Below are 22,501 nucleotides of genomic sequence, written 5' to 3'. Positions count from 1 at the left end.
CCCCTGCCGCACATAAGCAAGAGCCCTGCGTTCAGTCCCTAACCCTGACAGGAGTTCTCCTGCCATGGCTGCGGGCACCCACAGCCTCAGCGCTGGGCAGGTGGAGGCGAGCCGACTCAGGTGCAGAAAGCCCCAGGTGCAGAAAGACCCAGATAATGTCAAAGGTCGCAGAGGAAGACAGTGCCTATTCCACACATGCGTGTGGTACACACTTACTTGCAGGTGCTCGTGAACACAAACACACAAGTGATATAATACAGGCTGTGTTTGTGATTTCAGTACTGGGGAGGCGGAGGCAAGTGATGCCCTTGCTGGCTGCCCAGCATAGCCTAGTCTAACTGGTTAAGCCCAGGCCCCCGTGTGAGACCCTGTCTCAAAAACCAAGACGGATGTGTCCTAAAGAACCACCTAAGATTAACATCCGGCCTACACGGCGCACCTGCGTCACACGCAGACAAAGTGTGCTCGGGGCATAGCTCCCTGGGTGGGCCAGCTTGGGTAAGGCCCTGCGTCCGATCTCCAGCACTGCAAGCGAGCAGCCGTGTCTGTCAAGCCTAGCACTCCAGAGGTAGAGGCCAGAGTGGAAGTCCAGGGCCGTAGTGAGTTTGAGGCTAGTCTGCGATGTGTGAGAACTTGTCTCAAAACAGCTGTGAGGCGGCTGGATGCCGCGCAGCGCGTCTTGAGTGGGAGGCCCCGCTGAGAGAGGAGACCCGCTAGACACCCGTCGGGCGTGGGTTCAGCCGTGAGCCGCGAACCAGAAACCGATTCGGCAGTTTCTTTCTCCCACGTTGTCAGACCCAGCTCTTCATTTGGGATTTGGATTTTTTTTTTAATCTTTTACATTTTTAAGTAGTGTGTGTGTGTATTCGTGGGTGCACGCATTCCAAGCACGAGTGTGTGGAGGTCGGAGGTCAACTTAAAGCGTGTCGGGTCCTGGGGATCCAGCTCAGGTAGTCAGGCTCCAAGGCGAGTGCCTCCACCCTCTGAGCCATCCCACCAGTCCGGTTTTGGCTTTGTGTTTCTCAGTCCTGGGGACTACAGTCAAGATCTCCCACGTGCCAGGCCAGCACCCCCAGCCTCCGTGTTACTTTCCTCTCGCCAAGTTGCCTAGGCTGGCCTTGAACTTGCCGTCCCCCTGCCCACCTCCCAGGAGATTTCCTGGCCAGATGTCTTACACACTCTCAATGTTACTTCATTGGCCAAAACTGCAAGGGAGCCTGGGAAGTGTGGGGAAGTCCAATAGGGCTGCTCTGACCAAGGAGGGCGCGCCGAGCAGACACTGGGCAGCAGCCCACGCCTGGGCCATCGGTGCTGTCCACTCTCCCCTGGCTCGTCCCAGCCTCCACTGCCGTTACCCTCAAGTGCTCAGCATTTGTCACTGACCTTGTGGGAAACTGAATAAAGAGTCCGTGCTTCTGTGTCTCGCCATGATGGGGCATGTTTTCCAAGACAGCTGGCTGTGTGTGAGGGCAGCCGCTGAGGTCAAGGTTGGTGGGAGTCAGGGCTGCCTTGATAGGAGCCTTTAAACTGCTGCAAACCCGGCCCTCAGACAAATGCAGAAAAAAGAATGGACTCTTACGCCCGCCGTGGTGGCGCACGCCTTTAATCCGAGGCCAGCCTGGGCTACAGAGCGAGTCCAGGACAGCCAGGGCTACGCGAAGAAGAAAGCTCATCTTAACAAAACCAAACCGAGAAAAGAAAGGAGTCTTGGAGCCTCTAGTGCTGTGTCTGGCCCTTTGAGGAGACCATGAAGGCCGAGTGTGGTCGAAAGGAGGAGGATGGCGGGGCCTGGAGTCGAGCTTCCAGAAAGTGCGGTATCTGTCAGTCAGAGCAGGGTCTTCATAGGCGTGGCCCTGACACGTCGTCAAACCGGAGGTGACTCTGGAGGCACCACCCAGTTCGTCTGTCGAGTGTTGAGGGTCGTAGCTTGTCTCTCCTTCCGGCCACCCCCTCTCCAGGTGAAGGCCAGAGAGGCTGAGGAAAACCAGCATCGCTCACAGAGGCTCCGCACTCCCTGCGTGGGCATCGGATCACTTGACCAGAGGCACCAAAAGCTGACTGAGCAGCCATAGGGATGTGTTCTGTGTAGCAGGGACAGCCCAGGGAGGGTGGGCTCAGGAAGCAGTCATCAGTCATGTGGTCCAGCTGTGGCCCCCTCAGCAGTGGCCTCAGCTTCAGGCTGGCGGCACACAGGCCGGAGCTATTCGTGGCGTTCTGTCCCACACCAGCCGAGCCAGATGCTCCTCTCTAACTGCGCTGAGACACCATTGCCAAGGCAACTTACAAGAGTTCCTGTGGCCTGGGATTCCAGGGGGATGGGGCGCTGCCCGTGCAGCAGGCACGGCAGCTGCAGCAGCAGGTGAGGGCTCCCATCTTGCAAGCACCAAACAGAATGAGCAAACTCAGAGTGGCCTTTATACTCTCAGGGCCACCTCCGTGACACACTTCCTAAGCCTGCCCGCACAGCACCACCCACTGGGGACCACGTAGTCAAGTGCCCAAGGCTATGGGGGACATGTCAAGCAAACCACCACACTGTAGTTTGTTTTGTTGTTTTTAACTAAAGATTTATTTATCACATGTTACAGTGTTCAGTCTGCATGTGTACCTAGAAGAGGGCGCCAGATCTCACTATAGATGGCTGTGAGCTATCATGTGGTTGCTGGGAATTGAACTCAGGACCTCTGGAAGAGCAGACGGTGCTCTTAACCACTGAGTCATCTCTCTAGCCTCTGTAATTTGTTTTTAAATGATGTGTACGCGTTCACGCGTGTGTCCCAGCCCATGCACACATGCGCATGCTTCATGGCACATGTGTGGAGGTCAGAGGACAACTTGCAGGACTTGGCCCTCTCCTCCTACCATGTGGATCGGATCCGAGGGGCCGGACTTGGGTTGTCGGACATGGCCATTACCCACAGAGGCCACGGACATGGCCATTACCCACAGAGGCCACGGACATGGCCATTACCCGCAGAGCCCACAGACATGGCCATTGCCCGCAGAGGCCACGGACATGGCCATTGCCCGCAGAGGCCAGGGACATGGCCATTACCCGCAGAGGCCACGGGAACAAGGAGATGGTGACGTTTGTCAGAAGGCTCTGGGTCTGCCCTCCCACTTCCCTCAGGTTGTGCCGGAAAACCTCTGAGACTTAGGTTAACAAAGGTGGACTTGGGGTCTGAGGTGCGCAGGGCATTGCACTTGGGGTCTGAGGTGCGCAGGGCAGTGGACTTGGGGTCTGAGGTGCGCAGTGCATTGCACTTGGGGTCTGAGGTGCGGAGGGCAGTGGACTTGGGGTCTGAGGTGCGCAGTGCATTGCACTTGGGGTCTGAGGTGCGCAGGGCATTGGACTTGGGGTCTGAGGTGCGCAAGGCATTGGACTTGGGGTCTGAGGTGCGCAGTGCATTGCACTTGGGGTCTGAGGTGCGCAGGGCATTGGACTTGGGGTCTGAGGTGCGCAGGGCATTGCACTTGGGGTCTGAGGTGCGCAGGGCATTGCACTTGGGGTCTGAGGTGCGCAGGGCATTGGACTTGGGGTCTGAGGTGCGCAGTGCATTGGACTTGGGGTCTGAGGTGCGCAGTGCATTGCACTTGGGGTCTGAGGTGCGCAGGGCATTGCACTTGGGGTCTGAGGTGCACAGTGCAGTGGACTTGGGGTCTGAGGTGCGCAGGGCAGTGGACTTGGGGTCTGAGGTGCGCAGGGCAGTGGACTTGGGGTCTGAGGTGCGCAGGGCATTGGACTTGGGGTCTGAGGTGCAGAGGGCAGTGGACTTGGGGTCTGAGGTGCGCAGTACATTGGACTTGGGGTCTGAGGTGCGCAGTGCATTGGACTTGGGGTCTGAGGTGCGCAGTGCATTGCACTTGGGGTCTGAGGTGCAGAGGGCATTGGACTTGGGGTTCTGAGGTGCGCAGTGCATTGCACTTGGGGTCTGAGGTGCAGAGGGCATTGGACTTGGGGTCTGAGGTGCGCAGGGCAGTGGACTTGGGGTCTGAGGTGCGCAGGGCATTGGACTTGGGGTCTGAGGTGCGCAGTGCAGTGGACTTGGGGTCTGAGGTGCGCAGTGCATTGGACTTGGGGTCTGAGGTGCGCAGGGCATTGGACTTGGGGTCTGAGGTGCAGAGGGCATTGGACTTGGGGTCTGAGGTGCGCAGTGCAGTGGACTTGGGGTCTGAGGTGCGCAGTGCAGTGGACTTGGGGTCTGAGGTGCAGAGGGCAGTGGACTTGGGTTCTGAGGTGCGCAGTGCATTGGACTTGGGGTCTGAGGTGCGCAGTGCAGTGGACTTGGGGTCTGAGGTGCGGAGGGCAGTGGACTTGGGGTCTGAGGTGCGGAGGGCATTGGACTTGGGGTCTGAGGTGCGCAGGGCATTGGACTTGGGGTCTGAGGTGCGGAGGGCATTGGACTTGGGGTCTGAGGTGCGCAGTGCAGTGGACTTGGGGTCTGAGGTGCGCAGTGCAGTGGACTTGGGGTCTGAGGTGCGGAGGGCAGTGGACTTGGGGTCTGAGGTGCGCAGTGCAGTGGACTTGGGGTCTGAGGTGCGCAGGGCAGTGGACTTGGGGTCTGAGGTGCGCAGTGCATTGCACTTGGGGTCTGAGGTGGGGAGGGCATTGGACTTGGGGTCTGAGGTGCGCAGTGCATTGCACTTGGGGTCTGAGGTGCGGAGGGCATTGGACTTGGGGTCTGAGGTGCGCAGGGCATTGGACTTGGGGTCTGAGGTGCGGAGGGTATTGGACTTGGGGTCTGAGGTGCGCAGTGCAGTGGACTTGGGGTCTGAGGTGCGGAGGGCAGTGGACTTGGGGTCTGAGGTGCGCAGTGCAGTGGACTTGGGGTCTGAGGTGCGCAGTGCAGTGGACTTGGGGTCTGAGGTGCGCAGTGCATTGCACTTGGGGTCTGAGGTGGGGAGGGCATTGGACTTGGGGTCTGAGGTGCACAGTGCATTGGACTTGGGGTCTGAGGTGCGCAGTGCATTGCACTTGGGGTCTGAGGTGCGGAGGGCATTGGACTTGGGGTCTGAGGTGCGCAGGGCATTGGACTTGGGGTCTGAGGTGCGGAGGGCATTGGACTTGGGGTCTGAGGTGCGCAGTGCAGTGGACTTGGGGTCTGAGGTGTGGAGGGCCGTGGACTTGGGGTCTGAGGTGCGCAGTGCAGTGGACTTGGGGTCTGAGGTGCGCAGGGCAGTGGACTTGGGGTCTGAGGTGCGCAGTGCATTGCACTTGGGGTCTGAGGTGGGGAGGGCATTGGACTTGGGGTCTGAGGTGCGCAGTGCATTGGACTTGGGGTCTGAGGTGCGCAGTGCATTGCACTTGGGGTCTGAGGTGCGGAGGGCATTGGACTTGGGGTCTGAGGTGCGCAGGGCATTGGACTTGGGGTCTGAGGTGCGGAGGGCATTGGACTTGGGGTCTGAGGTGCGCAGTGCAGTGGACTTGGGGTCTGAGGTGCGGAGGGCAGTGGACTTGGGGTCTGAGGTGCGCAGTGCAGTGGACTTGGGGTCTGAGGTGCGCAGTGCATTGCACTTGGGGTCTGAGGTGCGGAGGGCATTGGACTTGGGGTCTGAGGTGCGCAGTGCAGTGGACTTGGGGTCTGAGGTGCGCAGTGCATTGGACTTGGGGTCTGAGGTGCGCAGGGCATTGGACTTGGGGTCTGAGGTGCGCAGGGCATTGGACTTGGGGTCTGAGGTGCGCAGTGCATTGGACTTGGGGTCTGAGGTGCGGAGGGCAGTGGACTTGGGGTCTGAGGTGCGCAGTGCAGTGGACTTGGGGTCTGAGGTGCGCAGTGCAGTGGACTTGGGGTCTGAGGTGCAGAGGGCATTGGACTTGGGGTCTGAAGTGGGGAGGGCATCGGACTTGGGGTCTGAGGTGTGCAGTGCATTGCACTTGGGGTCTGAGGTGCAGAGGGCAGTGGACTTGGGGTCTGAGGTGCAGAGGGCAGTGGACTTGGGGTCTGAAGTGGGGAGGGCATCGGACTTGGGGTCTGAGGTGTGCAGTGCATTGCACTTGGGGTCTCAGGTGGGGAGGGCATCGGACTTCGGGTCTGAGGCGCGCAGTGCATTGGACTTGGGGTCTGAGGTGTGCAGTGCATTGCACTTGGGGTCTGAAGTGGGGAGGGCATCGGACTTGGGGTCTGAGGTGCGGAGGGCATTGGACTTGGGGTCTGAGGTGCACAGTGCATTGCACTTGGGTCTGAGGTGCGCAGGGCATTGGACTTGGGGTCTGAGGTGCGGAGGGCATTGGACTTGGGGTCTGAGGTGCAGAGGGCATTGGACTTGGGGTCTGAGGTGCGGAGGGCATTGGACTTGGGGTCTGAGGTGCGCAGGGCATTGCACTTGGGGTCTGAGGTGCAGAGGGCATTGGACTTGGGGTCTGAGGTGCAGAGGGCATTGGACTTGGGGTCTGAGGTGCGCAGGGCATTGGACTTGGGGTCTGAAGTGGGGAGGGCATCGGACTTGGGGTCTGAGGTGTGCAGTGCATTGCACTTGGGGTCTGAGGTGCAGAGGGCAGTGGACTTGGGGTCTGAGGTGCAGAGGGCAGTGGACTTGGGGTCTGAAGTGGGGAGGGCATCGGACTTGGGGTCTGAGGTGTGCAGTGCATTGCACTTGGGGTCTCAGGTGGGGAGGGCATCGGACTTCGGGTCTGAGGCGCGCAGTGCATTGGACTTGGGGTCTGAGGTGTGCAGTGCATTGCACTTGGGGTCTGAAGTGGGGAGGGCATCGGACTTGGGGTCTGAGGTGCGGAGGGCATTGGACTTGGGGTCTGAGGTGCACAGTGCATTGCACTTGGGTCTGAGGTGCGCAGGGCATTGGACTTGGGGTCTGAGGTGCGGAGGGCATTGGACTTGGGGTCTGAGGTGCAGAGGGCATTGGACTTGGGGTCTGAGGTGCGCAGGGCAGTGGACTTGGGGTCTGAGGTGCGCAGGGCATTGCACTTGGGGTCTGAGGTGCAGAGGGCATTGGACTTGGGGTCTGAGGTGCAGAGGGCATTGGACTTGGGGTCTGAGGTGCGCAGGGCATTGGACTTGGGGTCTGAGGTGCAGAGGGCATTGGACTTGGGGTCTGACGTGCGCAGGGCATTGGACTTGGGGTCTGACGTGCGCAGGGCATTGGACTTGGGTTCTGAGGTGCGCAGGGCATTGGACTTGGGGTCTGAGGTTTGCAGTGCATTGGACTTGGGGTCTGACGTGCGCAGTGCATTGGACTTGGGGTCTGAAGTGGGGAGGGCATCGGACTTGGGGTCTGAGGTGCGCAGGGCATTGGACTTGGGGTCTGACATGCGCAGGGCATTGGACTTGGGTTCTGAGGTGCGCAGGGCATTGGACTTGGGGTCTGAGGTGCGCAGGGCATTGGACTTGGGGTCTGAGGTGCGTAGGGCATTGGACTTAGGGTCTGACCCCCACTCCCACACATCCCCTCCCCCACACACCCCCACTCCCTACCCACACACACCCACACCCACTCCCTACCCGCACCCACACACAGCCCCACTCCGTACCCACACCTCCACACACCCCCACTCCCTACCCTTATTTCCTACCCCCACACACACCCCCACTCCCTATCCCCACCCCCCCACTCCCACTGTTTCCCTTCCAGTTCCTTAGTAACTGGTCGTCACCATCAAAGCCAATCACACAGGCCAGGGAATCTGGCCCAGTACATGGGAGAAGTGGAAAGCCACAAATATTTTATGGAAGTCTTAATAACCCTATAAACCCCCATTTAGCCAAAATTGTGCCGTGTCGCTGCCCCTGCCCCAGATAGACAGAAAAGGCCACACCATGAGTGGCTTGCTTTTCAGTCACTGTGATGCAAGAGTTTGGCCAAAACAACTCAGGAGAGCTGGTTTTGGGAGAGGTGAGCCATAGCTGCTTGGCCCCGCGTGTGGAGAAATATAACTTACTGTCACAGGCGGCCAGGAAACAGCAGCAGGCAGTGTCCTCGGACAGCATGAGCCCACGAGCAAGTGACCAGTCTCTTCAGGATAGACCTCACCTTCCAAAAGTCATGCCTCCAGCTGGGGACCAAACTTCTAAAACATGAGAGGGTGGGACATTCAAGGTTCAAGCCAAAACAAGAGCTGTCTGTTGGAGCCCCGACAGTGAGCCAGTGAGCCACCGCTACCCTGGAACTCTGTCCCCTGCCTGTGTTATGCGATGCGGCCTGAGGGCATCTCTGAGGTTTCTCCACTCTCCAGCCTTGGCCGTGATTTTCAAGCACAAAGACCACAGCTCTGCCCAGTAAAGCTGATAATCCTAGCCCTAGGGGAGGTGGGAGGCGGGAGGCCCGAGTGCTCAAAGCAATCTTTTGCTGCATAGCTGGCTGCAGGCCAGTGTGGGCTCCATAAGATGCCATCCCAAGACAAGACGAAAACAGAAGGGCAGAGCCAGCGAGGTCTGTGAGTGGTCATGGGGCCTGCGGCCAGCCCTAACACCCTGCGTTCAGTCCCAAGAACCCATGGGAGAAGAGACAGCAGAGTCGTGCACGGTGTCCTCTGACCTCTGCACACGAGGCACAGGCACATGCGCACGCGTAAATAGACGTGATAAAAAGAAGTATTTTTAAAAGAATGAATCATTAACCTCAGAGCAAAACAGGAGACAACTATAATTTCAGTCAACGCTCTTGCCCAACTGAGGGCTGGGGTTTCAGCCCAACTCTGCCTCGTTTTCAAGTCACAGGCCCACGGGCCTCGCCTGCTGTGGTATCTCCCTCCAATAAAGGAACACTGGCATAGCTCTGGGCCAAACGTCTCAACTCCTCGTGTTTCCGACATTGAACACAAGCTAAGTGCTGTGAGGAAGAGCCTGTTGTGATCACTTTTTTTCTTTTTCTGAGACAGGGTTTCTCTGTGTAGCCTTGACTGTCCTGGACTCACTTTGTAGACCAGGCTGGCCTCGAACTCACAGCGATCCACCTGTCTCTGCCTCCCGAGTCCTGGGATTAAAGGCGTGCGCCACCACCACTAGGCATGATCATCCCTTAACGTCTAGGGAAACAGGCTCTGGCCTGGGCGTTGATTATATCTGGCTAGGCAGAAGGCAGCAGCGAGGTAGGAAACACCGTACTGCCCAGCCCGGATCTGCTGGACCCACCAAAAGCGGCCTGATTTTGGCCTAGCTCCCTCAGAGAAAAGGGCGCCTGCAGTAAGGCTGGGGCCAAAGCTCTCAGGAAGGCTAAGTACCCCCCACTTCTACAACCAAGAGTCAAAACCCTGAATAAGCGGGGCAGTCACCCAAGTGGCTGTGTGCCCTCCCTCCTCGAGAAGTCTGCTGTGCCCTGCGCTCCCTGCCGCCGCCCCCCTGGCAGGCATCCCAGGCGAGCCTCTTTGCTGAGCTCCAGTTAATAGCAGATAACCAGGCTGCGCCGCCAGCCTTGCCAGCAGCTCACTGCCCCGGTCCACACAGCACAGCCTCCTGGCAAGCAGGTCACAGACTCCTCTGGTGCTGTCACTCCGGGGACTTAACCTGGGGTCCCTCTCTACCTTGCAGGTACACAGCCGCCCCCCACCCGCTACTGTCATTTGACCCTCACTTTATCCAGGATGGGACTTCCAGTGGTGACTCCTCTTCAGGTGGCCTGACCAGCCAGGAGAGCACCATGGAGCGCCCAAAACCAGGTAAGACATGACGAGGGGGCGCCAACACCACCTGCCCCCTCCCCCATGCGACCTCTCCCTCATGGTGTCGCAGGTGGGCCCCTCCCTTCTTCTTGCCTGGCTTGAGACTTACATGGACTATAAAACCACACCGCGTCCGCTGTGCTCACGTGCTTCTGGGTTGCGTGGCTCAGTGTCGTGCCTGTGGTGTGGGATTCCTGCGCCTGAAGGAGACCGAGGGGACCCGTTTGAGGTTGCTTAGAACCATCTTCATCTGTCCACTCCCCGAGCATGTGTTCCTATGTACAGAACAGGTGGGTTGTGCTTCTGAGATTGCAAGAGACCAGCAAACCACGCCCCAGGGTGCTGAGCCACTGCCACTGCACCAGTGACACAGACGCATTCTTTTTCATGGGGTGGGGGTGGGAAGAGGTTTTGTTTTTTTTCGAGACAGGGTCTCTCTGTGTAGCCCTGGCTGTCCTGGACTCACTTTGTAGACCAGGCTGGCCTCGAACTCACAGCGATCCGCCTGCCTCTGCCTCCCAAGTGCTGGGATTACAGGCGTGCGCCACCACCGCCCGACTGACATAGAAGCCCTCTATGGCTGTGTGTCCCTAACAACCTATTTGTTTAGGCCAGTGGGTGGACATACTGTGCTATCATGGTGCGGTTTGTTTTGCATCTTTCTTTTAATTCAGTGCTATTGAATTTGCGTATTCATTCATTTAGAAAGGGGAGTCTTGCTATGTAGCCCAGGCTGGTCTCACGCTCACTGTGTGGCTGAGGATAGCCTAAGGTTCCTAATCCTCCTTGTCTGTACCTCATAAGTGCCACACATGGGGGTGGGGTGTTATGAATTGTGTACCTGCACCGCTTGGGTGAATAATTTAAACGCAGTCTCTTGTGACAACCTTGAAACCCCTTTGGAGCCTAAGGACCTTTGAGGAACAGCCCAGGGGGTTCGCAGGGAAGATGGCTGATGAAGTGGTAGAAAGGAGAGGCAGGGAGGCCACTGAAGTCCTCCTGGAAGGTGTTAACGGTTCGCAGGCAGCTGGGAAGGGTGACCTCAGCCACACGCCCAGGATTAGCAGCAGGGAGGACTGAACCAGGGACGGTGGGGGTGAGTGATTCCTTCTTCTCTCTGCTGCCTGAGGGCTCATGACGCCATTTGTCCCTCCTCGGTGGGCGGGTGCTGTGCCTGGCTCTGTCATCTGTTTCCAAGACAGATTTGGGTCCTCTTTTCATTCTCCCACTCCAGTCAGAAGAGGAGGGGGGTGTGGCTCTTTCATCAGAACAAAGTGCGAAACGGGAGACTCAGCATTCAGCAGAGGCCTCCAGAGGGGCACCTAAGACCCCGAGGGTCTCCCTTCTGTGCTACAGTCCCAGCCCCCGCCTCCATCCCTGGGACCTCAATAGAAGGTGACTAACGCCTTCCCTCACCCACGCCCGCGTGCACATACATGGACACCAGGACTCCCTTAAGTTCAGAGCACACGGAAGACACAGCGGAAGGGTAATTCAGGAAGGGTGGCGTGGATGACAAGGACCCGGAGCAGTGGCACACGGGGCTCTGCCGGCCTCCGATGTCAGCGGCCACATGCCCGTCCAGCCTCCATCCAGTGAGCAGTCATGGTGTCAGCAGCCACGTGCCCACCCGGCCTCCGATGTCAGCGGCCACATGCCCGGTGTTGTGCTGGGTACCCCACCTCCCTCCTGCTGACTCACAGCAGCGGCGCCGTGACAGTCCTAGGACAGAAATGAGGCAGCTGAACCATGGAAGATTTGTCCCTTGCCCGAGGTTGCTGCTGGCAAGTGGCATAATTGGGATTTGAACTGAGACCGGTTGGGTCACCCCACCATCCACACCACTCACAGCCGCTTGTCTCCTGCCACACAGAGCACCCAGGCTAGGAAAGTGTCTACCAGACCCAGGCCCATCTTGCTCCCCAGGAACTCGGGTCCTGCAGTACCCTGTCTGCCCTCCGCAGCTTCGGGTTGTAAGCGTATGCTCCCATGGGCCGGGCAGCAAGTTCCTGCTCAGGCACCTCCGCAGTGACCCCAACCCTTGGCAGAATCCTAGACATCTCTCCCTCAAGGAAGGTCAAACAAGTCTTACCCACCAGGCCCCAGGACCGCCCGTCCTCAGGACACTTTCCAAGCCCTTGCAGGGTGTTTCCGGCAGTCCGAGAACCCCGGGAAGGTGGGGGACTGGGCAGCAGAGACTCTGACCGCCTGACCATTCCTGCCTGTGTGACCTCGAGCCAGTTACTTAACCTCTCTGGGCTTCGATGGTTCTCTTCGACTCAGGGTGGTCCTGGCACCCACTTCAGTAGTGCTGGGCCTGTTCAGCAACCTGGTAAATGCAGCCAGGTGTAGTGATGCTCGTCTTCAGTGCCAACACTGGGAAGACTGCAATGGGACGGTCAAAACGAGTCCCAGGCCAGCCTGGGCTGCACCGTGGGACACTGCCTCAAAAATAGCGATAAGGAGCTGCCAGGATGGCACTTGGCACCAAGCCTGAAGACCTGAATTCAGTCCCCAGGGACATGTGCATACACACAAAAAAAAACAATGTAATCAAAATGTTAGTAAATAAATACAGGGCTAGGGAGTTGACTCAGTGGATAAAACAGTTGCCACCACACAAGTCTGGTGACTTGCATTAGATCCCCAGAACCCACACAAAAGGCCAGATGTGGTCGTGTGCATCTGTAATCCAGATGTGGTAATAGGCATCTGTAATCCAGGGATGGTGGTGAGCATCTGTAATCCAGGTGTGGTGATGAGCATCTGTAATCCAGATGTGGTGGTGTGCATCTGTAATCCAGGTGTGGTAATGAGCATCTGTAATCCACATGTGGTGCACATCTGTAATCCAGGTGTGGTGGTGAGCATCTGTAATCCAGGTGTGGTGGTGAGCATCTGTAATCCAGGTGTGGTGGTGTGCATCTGTAATCCACATGTGGTGCACATCTGTAATCCAGGTGTGGTGATGTGCATCTGTAATCCAGGTGTGGTGGTGAGCATCTGTAATCCAGGTGTGGTGGTGAGCATCTGTAATCCAGGTGTGGTGTGCATCTGTAATCCAGGTATGGTGGTGTACATCTGTAATCCACATGTGGTGCACATCTGTAATCCACGTGTGGTGGTGTGCACTTGTAATCCCAGCAATCCCACAGCAAGGTGGAAGACAGCGACAGGCGAATCGCCTATAATCTCCCGCCAGCCAGCTTGGAGTGAAGCAGCAGAAAGAACAAGAGACGCCCACGTCTGCTGAGCCGTGCTGGGCAGTGGTGGCGCAGTAATGGCACGCGCCTTTAATCCCAGCACTGGGGAGACAGAAGCAGTCAGCAGTCGGATCTCTGAGTTCGAGGCCAGCCTGGTCTACAAAACGAGTTCCAGGCAGCCAGGGCTACACAGAAAAACCCTGTCTGGAGGGGATTGGGGAGAGGAGGGGAGAAAAAGAGACACCCACGTCAATAAACTCCCAACAGCTGCCCTTGACCTGCACACGTACGCCACGCCCCCACTCACTCAGAGATGAAATAAGTTAAACAAAATGCAAGACTGCCCAGTCCATCCGTAAGATTGACCTCCCCAAGAATATCAGGAAGGAGATGTGCGTGCCTGTACAGAGACGCTGCAGCTGGCCACGACATGACAGTTGTTCTCAGCCTCCCCAGGGGGCAGTGACAGAGGCCATGTGCTTCCCTGAGTTAACTACGTAAAGCTCGAAGAGTGCATCCAGCACATAGTACGCGCTCAGTAAATATCCCCTGCTGCTGAGTGCTGCTGGTGAAGCCAAGGCGTGCTTTGATACAGCCTGAGGAGCAGCCATCATTCAGAGTGGGTTATCAGGCCCTAACCCCAACCACCCATGCCTGTGTCTCCTCTTTCCCTGCAGAGCCTCTGTGGCACGTGCCGGCCCAGGCCCGGCTCTCAGCCATGGCTGGAAGCAAGCATCCCTCCAGGCAGGACGCAGCTGGCAAAGATTCTCCCAACAGGCATTCCAAAGTGAGTATGTGCCCCGCCCCGCCCCGCCCCGCCCCGCCTCACCCAGGAAGTGAGGCCTGCAGTGGCTGGCTGCCGGCTGCTGAGGGCTGAGTGTGGCCCCTGGGGGCTCAACCTCAGCCGTAGCCTTGGTCCCCTCTACAGGGGGCTAAATAACACCCTGGCTCCAACCCTCAGCCAATCCTTTCCCTACTCTCTGCACTACGTCAGTCCTGGTGGGCAAGTACTGTGCCTATAGCCCCTGCATTTCAGAGACCGTGGGCGCATCCCCCGAAGGGTGCAGTGCAGGCCTGCAGTGTGCCACAAAGTGAGTTGGAGGCTCCGGCTCCGTTCTGTCATTCGCTGTCCCTTAAGGGCCCCGAGCCCTCTCCTGGGTCCCTCGCTGGGACCCGCATTAATTGTCGTGGTGGGGTAGTGGAGAGACAGGGTTCCAGGGGAAGATTTTTCTGCCCAGGTCAGAGATGGCGCGAGTCACTTCTACCTACAGGGCAATGGCCGGGACTCCATCCCTGCAAGGAAGGCTGGGAAATGGAGTCCTGTGTATCTAGTGTGGTCTTTTAGCAACCTGGTTCCACACTGGGATCATAATGGTGAAGAGGCGAGAGGGGCCACTGTCCTCAGGAAGCTGGCATGGCGGGCATGGCGGGCAGGCGGGGGGGGGGGGGGTAGGGAGGAGGGTAGCAAGCCAAAAGAACCCAGGTAAGGACCACGTAACAAACAGTGCCACCTTGGGTAACACAGTCATCAGAGCCCTGGGAGGAGGCATCTCGGCCAGGGTCACTACTGCTGTGCTGAAACACCACGAGCAAAGCAGCTTGGGGAGGGGAGGGTTCATTCAGCGTACACTTCCACAGCACTGTTCATCAGCAAAGGAAGCCAGGGCAGACTTAAACAGCACAGAGCTGGAGAGATGGCTCAGTGGTTAAGGGCACTGCCTGCTCTTCCAGAGGTCCTGAGTTCAATTCCCAGCAACCACATGGTGGCTCACAACCATCTATAGTGAGATCTGGTGCCCTCTTCTGGTGTGCAGGCGTACATGCAGGCAGAGCACTGTATACATAATAAATAAATAGATCTTTAAAAAAAAAAGAAAGAAAGAAAAAAGAAAATGCCCTACAGGCCTGCCTACCGCCTGATCTTCTGAAGGCCTTTTCTTAATCGAGGCTCCGTCCTGCCTAATACCTCTAGCTGACATAAAGCTAGCCAGCTCAGGAGGCGACTCTGAACGAAGCTAGGACTGAGCCATACAGAGGGAGCAGCAAGCGCGAAGGCCCTGAGGCTGGAGCCGTGGGAGAGATGGGGAGGTGACACCAGAGCGTCCCATGCAGACACTCACGGCCTTCCTCTGGCCACGCGTTGGGAGCATATTGGGTTCGGAGACAGAGAAGAGGGCGCCAGGCCGCGGCAGACAGGACTGTTCCGCCTGTGTCTGGTAGGCACAGGCAGCAAGCAGGTTTGCAGGGCAGGTGCTAAAAAGATGGAGGTACCATTGTCAAGAAGGGAGGAGGGGGCCGGGGTTAGGAGGTGCCCCAGGCCTCAGCTTGAGGGACGTTTAGCTATGTCAACCCGAACACCAGATGAGTCAGAACTGTTAGTCACACACGCCACTTAGGAATGTATAAACTGAGGCTGGCGGGGGGTGGGGCAGGGGCAGTGTAAACCCCTTGTATATGGTAGCTGTGCCAGTAAGGGTGGGGTCAGGGTGACACGGCCGCCTTTGCCTTCCAGGGTGAAGCTCAGTACTCAAGTCATTCCAGCAGCAATACCCTCTCCAGCAACGCCTCCAGCAGCCATAGCGAGGACCGGTGGTTCGACGCCCTGGACCCCATGGAGCCTGAGCCGGACCCCTTCTCCAAGGGTGGCTCCAGTGACAGCGGCATCGACACCACACTCTACACCTCCAGCCCCAGCTGTGTGTCCCTGGCCAAAGCACCGAGGCCCACGAAGCCACACAAGCCCCCGGGAAGCATAGGCCTCTGCGGTGGGGGCCGGGAGGCGGCCGGGAGGCCCCACCCTGCAGACCGGCGGCGGGAAGTCTCCCCCGCGCCCATGGTGGCTGGCCAGAGCAAGGGCTACCGGCCGAAGCTGTACTCCTCAGCGTCCAGCACCCCCCCAGGCCTGGTGGGGGGCAGCCGAGACCCACCGAGGCAACCCAGGTGAGAGCCACACCAGCACAGGTCTCATGTGAGACCTTTCCTCCAAAACATGCTTGCTGGTAACTGTGCTTGCCTGTAGAGCTGGCTTGGCGGGCACCCAGACAGAGGGAGAGAAAGGCCTGGCCGTGTCGTCATCATCTGTCTCTGGTTCTTTCCGGCCCTCTGTCTTCTCTCTCTGCTCTCTCTGACCAGTGTGAGAGCTTCAGAGTTTATCTATGGCAAGTGTAGCATGTAGCGACTTAGCAGTCTCCTGACACAAAGGCCAGAGAGGGTGGAGTAGGCTTGCTAGGCCCTGAGGAGCGGTCTCTGCCTTCTCCGACTGCTGGCCCGGCTCTCTGGTCTCAAGGTGGGGCCAGAGGACAAAGGGGAGTCACAGCATCTCTGCCCTCCCCTCCCCCCCATAGCTGGCGGTGTCACGTGGCCATCCCAGCTGCAGCTGAGGTCTGGGTTTGGCCCTTCCAGCCTCTAGCTTTGAGCAGCAGACCCCAAACCGTGCGTTGCTGCCTCAGTGGGTTGGCTGGGCCTCAAGAATATACTTTTTTTTTCTTTTAACGCTCTCAGCTGTGGACGCTCTGGGTGCGGCAATCTCTAGACCACGCTCTGAGAAGCACACGTGGGGAGGCAAGTGGGAGAGTGCACTGCACCTCAGCCCGGCATCTGAACCCACACACTTAGCGCTCCTGGGAAAGCAGTGCACAGTCTGCAGAGAAAGGGAGGTGGTGTTCAGTAGAGGCTCAGTTTGGTCCCGCCAGGTGCCCCCCTGACGTGCTTGCTAGAGGCCACAGCCCCTCTTCCCTGAAGACTGAACCCAGAATGTTCTGCAGAACTCAGGGCCTTCCTGGGATAAAATGCTTCTTGGCACGTGCGCCTGTGGACTCCAAAATTCTCTGTATAATCCCATGCCTTTGTCTCTTTTCTTTTCTTTTTTTTTTTTTTTCATTATTTTTATGTGCGTTGGTGTTTTGCCTGCATGGATGTCTATGGGTGTCAGATCTTGGAGTTACAAACAGTTGTGAGCTACCGCATCTGTGCTGGGAATTGAACCCGGGTCCTCTGGAAGAGAAATCTGTGTTCCTAATCACTGAGCCATCTTTCTAGCCACTCCCCCCCTTTTTAAATTTATTCATTTTTTAAAAAGGTTTATTTATTATTTATACAGTATTCTGCCCGCATGTGCGCCTGCACGCCACAAGAAGGCACCAGATCTCATTACAGATGGTCATGAGCCACCATGTGGTTGCTAGCCTGAAACTCCCCATGTAGACTTGGAATTCACAGTGATCCACCTGCCTCTGCCCAGCCCTGAGCCGTGGGTGGATGACAGCAGCCATGTCCCCAGCCCTGAGCCATGTGTGGATGGCTGCAGCCATGTCCCCAACCCTGAGCCATGTGTGGATGGCTGTAGCCATGTCCCCAGCCCTGAGCCATGCATGGATGGCTGCAGCCATGTCCCCAGCCCTGAGCTGTGGGTGGCTGCAGTCTCAGCACTCACTAGCAGCACACCTTGGCCTGGTCTAGTCATAAGCTGTGGAACAAAGCTTTGTCCTTGCAAGAAGGATTTCACGGCTCCCCCAAGCGTCTCTAACAAATTTAAAAGCCGCCATGGCTAGACTGGGGACGTAGCACAGTAGTGCAGTGTCTGCCTAGTATTTGTGAGGCCCTGAGTTCAAATCCCAGAACAGCAAGACGAAGTAGTAGAGCCGGGAAAGACAGAGAAGAAAACCAGCAAGTCGGTCGGGAGTGCCTGAGTCCTCAGCTTCCCTGAGCCCAGGAGGGTTGCCATGGAGACAAAGAAAAAAGCAGAGAGAGGGTGCTATCTTAGGCCACCTTCCTAGACAAGTACTTCTCAACTTCTGGCCTCACCGACTGCTGCACTTCATTTATTCGAATTCATTCATTCATTCAATACGTATTTCTTAGCGAGCTGTGCTGGCCCAGGTGATGCCGGCCTGCCCCTCCCCACCGGTATCGGACAGTCCAGGACTGCGCCTACCAAGAGGGGCGGCACGCAGAGGCCAGAGGGCACAGCAGGCCATTCCAAGCTGGCTGTGGTCCCTGTTGGCACGCTGGTGGGGCCGCACAGACACCACAGGTCTGTAATCTCAGCTCCATGAGAGCAGGATGATCACAAGTTCAAAGCCAGCCCGGGCAACTCAGTGAGACCCTATCTCAGAACAAACACAGCAGCGACAGTTAAACAGTTAAACATGGGCGGGAGGCGGAACTGACCTCTGTCCTGGGTTCAACCCCTAGCACTGGGGAAAAATTTTTTTTTCTTTTAGGATTTTGAAATCCACGATACAAAGGCAGTAAGTGATGCCAGGCGTGTACGGTGGCTGAGGCAGAGGAGTGGGAACAGATCACCCCGTACCTGAGAGACTAACTTGCCGAACCGAGGAGGGGAGGGTCAGACGGGAGGGGAGCCCCACTATACACGTGGCCCTGGTGATTGGGAGGTTTAATTTGCATATAGACAATTGATGCTAATTGCAAATCATCCTTATCTACTCATTAAAGCTGCTTCCTGAAGTTTTCTCCTAGGCAACGGGCTTTAGCGTGGAACAGCAGTTCCCAAAATGGGGTGCCTGAGGTGATCTGGGCGGTAAGAGGAGGGAGGCATTGTCTCTTAAATGGCTGTGCGTTTCCTTCTGAGGCAGCAGCAGCAGCACTCCCCGCCCATCCCCTGACGTCACAGACACTGCGCTGGACCAGTTACAGACAGTGGGATAGGACAGCTTGTTAGCTTTCTTCTCTTTGTGGGGTATCTGTCTCTGAGACTGGACCTTCCTCGTTAGCCCTGGCTAGCCTGGAACTCAACCATGTAGACCAGGCTGGACTCAGGCTTGTGGTACTCCTCCTGCCTCTGCCTCTGAGGGGCTGGAAAGTACCCCTGGTCGCCACCACACTATGTTAGAAATGAGGTGATTTGTTTGTTTTGTTTTGTTTTTTCGAGACAGGGTTTCTCTGTGTAGCCTTGGCTGTTCTGGACTCGCTTTGTAGACTAGGCTGGCCTCGAACTCACAGCGATCCGCCTGCCTCTGCCTCCCGAGCGCTGGGATTACAGGTGTGCACCACCACGCCCAGCTTTCCTGTGGGTCTTAGGGATAGCAGACAGCACAGTGCTTGAACCCAGCACCCAGGGGACGGGTGGCGCACCTGTCTGAACAGGCCTGTCACGAGACTTCCATGTCCTGGCTCCACCCCCGCAGCACTCTCTAGCCCAGAACTTGCCATTTGTTCATGAGCCAGTGTGTGTGTGCCAGGTCTGCTGTCGGCCAGCCCCAGACAGACAAATGGTGACAAAGACAGGATAAACTGCACCAGTACGCAGCCTCGAAGGCTGGCTAGATGTTTTCAGCCTGGGGTGTAGTCACGTGGGTGCCTGTGTCGTAATTTTTTTGGTCGGTGGGGGAGTGAAGCTGGGTGCAAGAGGTCGTTGCTGGGAATCAAACCCAGGGCCTTGGACAGGCTAAGCCCCACAGCTCTGGCTATGGATGTTGACAAAAAAAGAAAGAAAGAAAAGAAACCAACCAGCCAGGCCCCGTGGCACAGATGCTGCTAATGGCAGCACTCTGGAGGCTGATGCCGAAGGATTGTCACTTCCAGGCTGGCCTAGGCTACATAATGACACTTTGCCTCAAATTTAAAAAGCGGAAAGGGAAGGTGGCGTTATAGGGAGGTTTCCCAGGAGGAGCAGTAGGTACGAAGGGCTGGGGCTGGGGAAGAGAGTGGAGGTTGCGTGTCCCTCAGCGCAGGCCTGGCCAGCCAAGGAGACCCCGGGGGCCGAGGATGGCCAGGAAAGGTTTCAGCAGGAGGCAGCAGATCTGCTTCTTGCTGCGTGTTTGTGTGCACTGCTTGCATGCAAGGACATCAGGGTGGCCTGATGGGGTCACTCAGGGTACCAGGCCTGCAGGGCAAGCACCTTTATCTGCTGAACCAGCTCCCTGGTCCCAGATCTGGGCTTTGAAACAGGGTTTTTTGGGGGTAATACAGGAGGGTGAGGGTGCAGGCCTGGTGCAGGGGGCGAGCTCTTGCTGGCTGCTGTAAACCAGGAGCACCAGCCGCTCTGGCTGGAGGGGGCGTTCTCCCCACCTGGCCTGGCTCTCATCAGCGCCCCTCTAGGGAACATAGTCAGGCCCTGCCTTGTGGAGCTGGCATTCTGCTGCAGAGAGGAAACAGATGGACAGACAGACAGCAACCAAGTGATTTCCAGATGGCCATCCCGGCTCAGGAGAGAAACGGAGAGGCAGGCAGTCTCTTGATTTGTCATTCAAAACAAGGGTCCTGGCAGCCAGACAGCCAATGCCAGGGCCTAACTGGCCTGTTTTGCAGGAGGCCAGGAACGTCAGGTGACCAGGAGGTGTGGCAGGAGCCCTGCTCCAGCAGGTTCCTTGCCGTGATGAGCGCTAGGACTTGATCCTGCGGGGCACGAGAGCCATAGAAGGTGGCTAGGCTCGTAATCACACGTATATAGTTTGATGTCACTGTGGGTGCAGGACGGCGATCCCAGGACTCAGAGAAGTGCGCGCGCTGGAGGGTAGCCTGGGCTAGGCAGTGAGACTGGTCTTTCATTTTAAAGCGGGGTAGGGCAGGGGATGTACTCAAGGCTCCAGGGAGAAGCAGGCCGGCCGCGTAAGAGAGGGGAGGATAGGGGATAGAATTTGAGAGCTGCCAGCAAGAGATGGGCCTGGCCACACCCAGAGAGGTCCCGCCCCCTTCCCTGGCCCCCAGCTCTTCCATCGAAGCCCACACGGCCTGTCGCTGCTTGTGCAGGTCCATGACTTCAGCCACCTCACAAACAGTACCCCACCCCACCCCAGACATTCGTCATGGGAGCCCAACTGCCAAGTCTCCCCCCCAACTCCCCCACCCCCCCCCACCCCACCCCCGCCACGTGCTGGCGCCTGTCGTGGGCACCCACCGAGTGGCCCAGCAAGCCCAGACTCATGACTGCCCGGCCCCTGAGTAGTGCACATGCCAACGTCTTTAGGCTTCCAGAGCAAGTTGTCAGTCAGAGCTGGGGGACCCGAGACTCCGCTCCACGTGGAGCTGACGCAGCTGGGCGTGCCCAGCAGGCAGGAAGCACGTGGCTTTGCTTCCCAGGGCGGGCGGGCGGGCGGGCTGTGCTAGCAGTCTCCGGATCTGTCTCCATCTCGGGCACGGCCCTAAAAGGTAATCTGGGGGTCTGCTGGGCCCCCCGCGCTGCCTGTGTCAGGAGACTGGGGCCACACAAGGTGATCTTCCTAGGGAGTCACTGTCAGCAAGGAGAAGGAGAGGGAAAAAAGAAAACAAAAACCAGGCTGTTTACTCAGAACTCAAGGGGTTGAGGGACTACCCGACAGAGGTCTGTGCGCAGAAGGGCAGCTCAAAGGCCCCGGGGTGGAAACGCTCCTGGGTACGTGAGGGGTAGTGTCATGTGGCTGCTACACAAGAAACGGGCAAGTGGAGAAACTGAGGCAACAGTAGAAGGCAGATGGGACCTGGGGGGCTCTGCCTGTCTGCATGAGCCGACACCACAAAGAGTTGTGGGGTTATCACACACTCCCACGGAGTCCCTGTGGCTGCGAGGAGGCCACCACAGGCAGGTGACCGGAGAGGATCCAGGGTGGCGGTCCTGGCCGGTGGCACTTGGCGGAGGTGGGCATACGATCCAGATGAAGTCCCCACCCCAGAGCCTTTCCGTCGCCCCAGAAGAGGCTGCAGGGTGGGCGTGGCTACAGAGTCACAGAATATAATTGTTTCAGGCTCTCAGGTCATGGTGAACGCAGGGCGGGGCAGGGGGGCAAGATGGACTCAAAGGTAAGCTGACCAGAGAGCAGCCCCTGCCGGCCCCCCCCCCCGGCCGTGTGTGCCCACGTGACAGCCCTGCCACGTTTTACCACGTGAGCTCCTTCAGGCCATTGGTCTCCGAGGCCCAGCCTCCCCTCCATGCGACGGGTTAGTAACGGGTGCCCAGGCTCTGCGCAGTGGCGGTGCACACTTGTAACCCTAGCACTCAGGGAGTAGAAGCAAGAGGATCAGGAGGTCAAGGGTCATCCTCAGCTAGGCCGCAAGTTCGAGGCCAGCCTGCGATGCGAGAGACCCTGCCTCAAAAAAAAAAAAATTTGATGGTTCTGAACAGCGGACCTGGGTTCTGAGGTCACGTGAGCGAGCGAGGCCGTGAATCGGAAGCATGTAGCTCAGGGCCCCATACCCAGCTGAGCTCAGAAACACCAGCCACCGCCATGTTCATTATCATCCCGACGGTGGTCACGGAGAGCACAGAAGAAAGCAGGGTGCTGCTATCCCGCCTCGTGCCCATATGTCACATCCGCAAGTCACTTAGGTTCTCCCAGCCTCGGTTCCCCTACCTGAAACATGATAGCTCCTGCCGTGGTGGCGAGCCCCATGTGAGGTGACGTGTGGGAAATGGTCAAAGCCGGGCCTGACCCTGTCCAGGATCCTTGCAGTCCGCCAGGTCACTGTCACCCAGGCCAGTGATGCTCTTCCACACACACCCCCAAGGGCGGGCCCGGAACTTTCTCCTCTGTACCATCACCCACCGAGAACCGCCTACCAGCCCCTCCAGAGCCTGCAGGGAGCAATAGCATTGTGCGGGCTCACAAAGCCAGCGTGTGTCCGCCCAGCCTGTGGCTAATGTGGGGGGGGGGGGGCGCAGCAGTGCAGAGTGCACCTCCCCACACCCCGTCCTGTCTCAGCCCCTGCGCAGGCCACGCCCATGCGCTAACGGGAGGTGGAGGGGAGC

General features: G+C 57.9%; 1 protein-coding gene across 4 annotated transcripts in view; it reads left to right on the top strand.

Annotated features, from left to right (window-relative positions):
- SIPA1L3 (signal induced proliferation associated 1 like 3) overlaps window positions 1-22,501 on the top strand; it is a 216,770-nt gene that overhangs the window by 169,187 nt on the left and 25,082 nt on the right. For all 4 annotated transcript variants that reach the window (XM_084771148.1, XM_084771145.1, XM_084771146.1 and 1 more), the window contains exons 13-15: window positions 9,483-9,610; window positions 13,494-13,603; window positions 15,329-15,756. In XM_084771148.1, the coding sequence (XP_084627274.1) occupies window positions 9,483-9,610; window positions 13,494-13,603; window positions 15,329-15,756 (666 nt within the window). The remainder of the gene's footprint in view (window positions 1-9,482; window positions 9,611-13,493; window positions 13,604-15,328; window positions 15,757-22,501) is intronic.

The sequence above is a fragment of the Acomys minous genome (assembly GCF_964271855.1).
Source record: "Acomys minous genome assembly, chromosome: 20".
Lineage (NCBI taxonomy): Eukaryota > Metazoa > Chordata > Mammalia > Rodentia > Muridae > Acomys > Acomys minous.
This window is presented reverse-complemented; position numbering and strand designations above follow the sequence as displayed.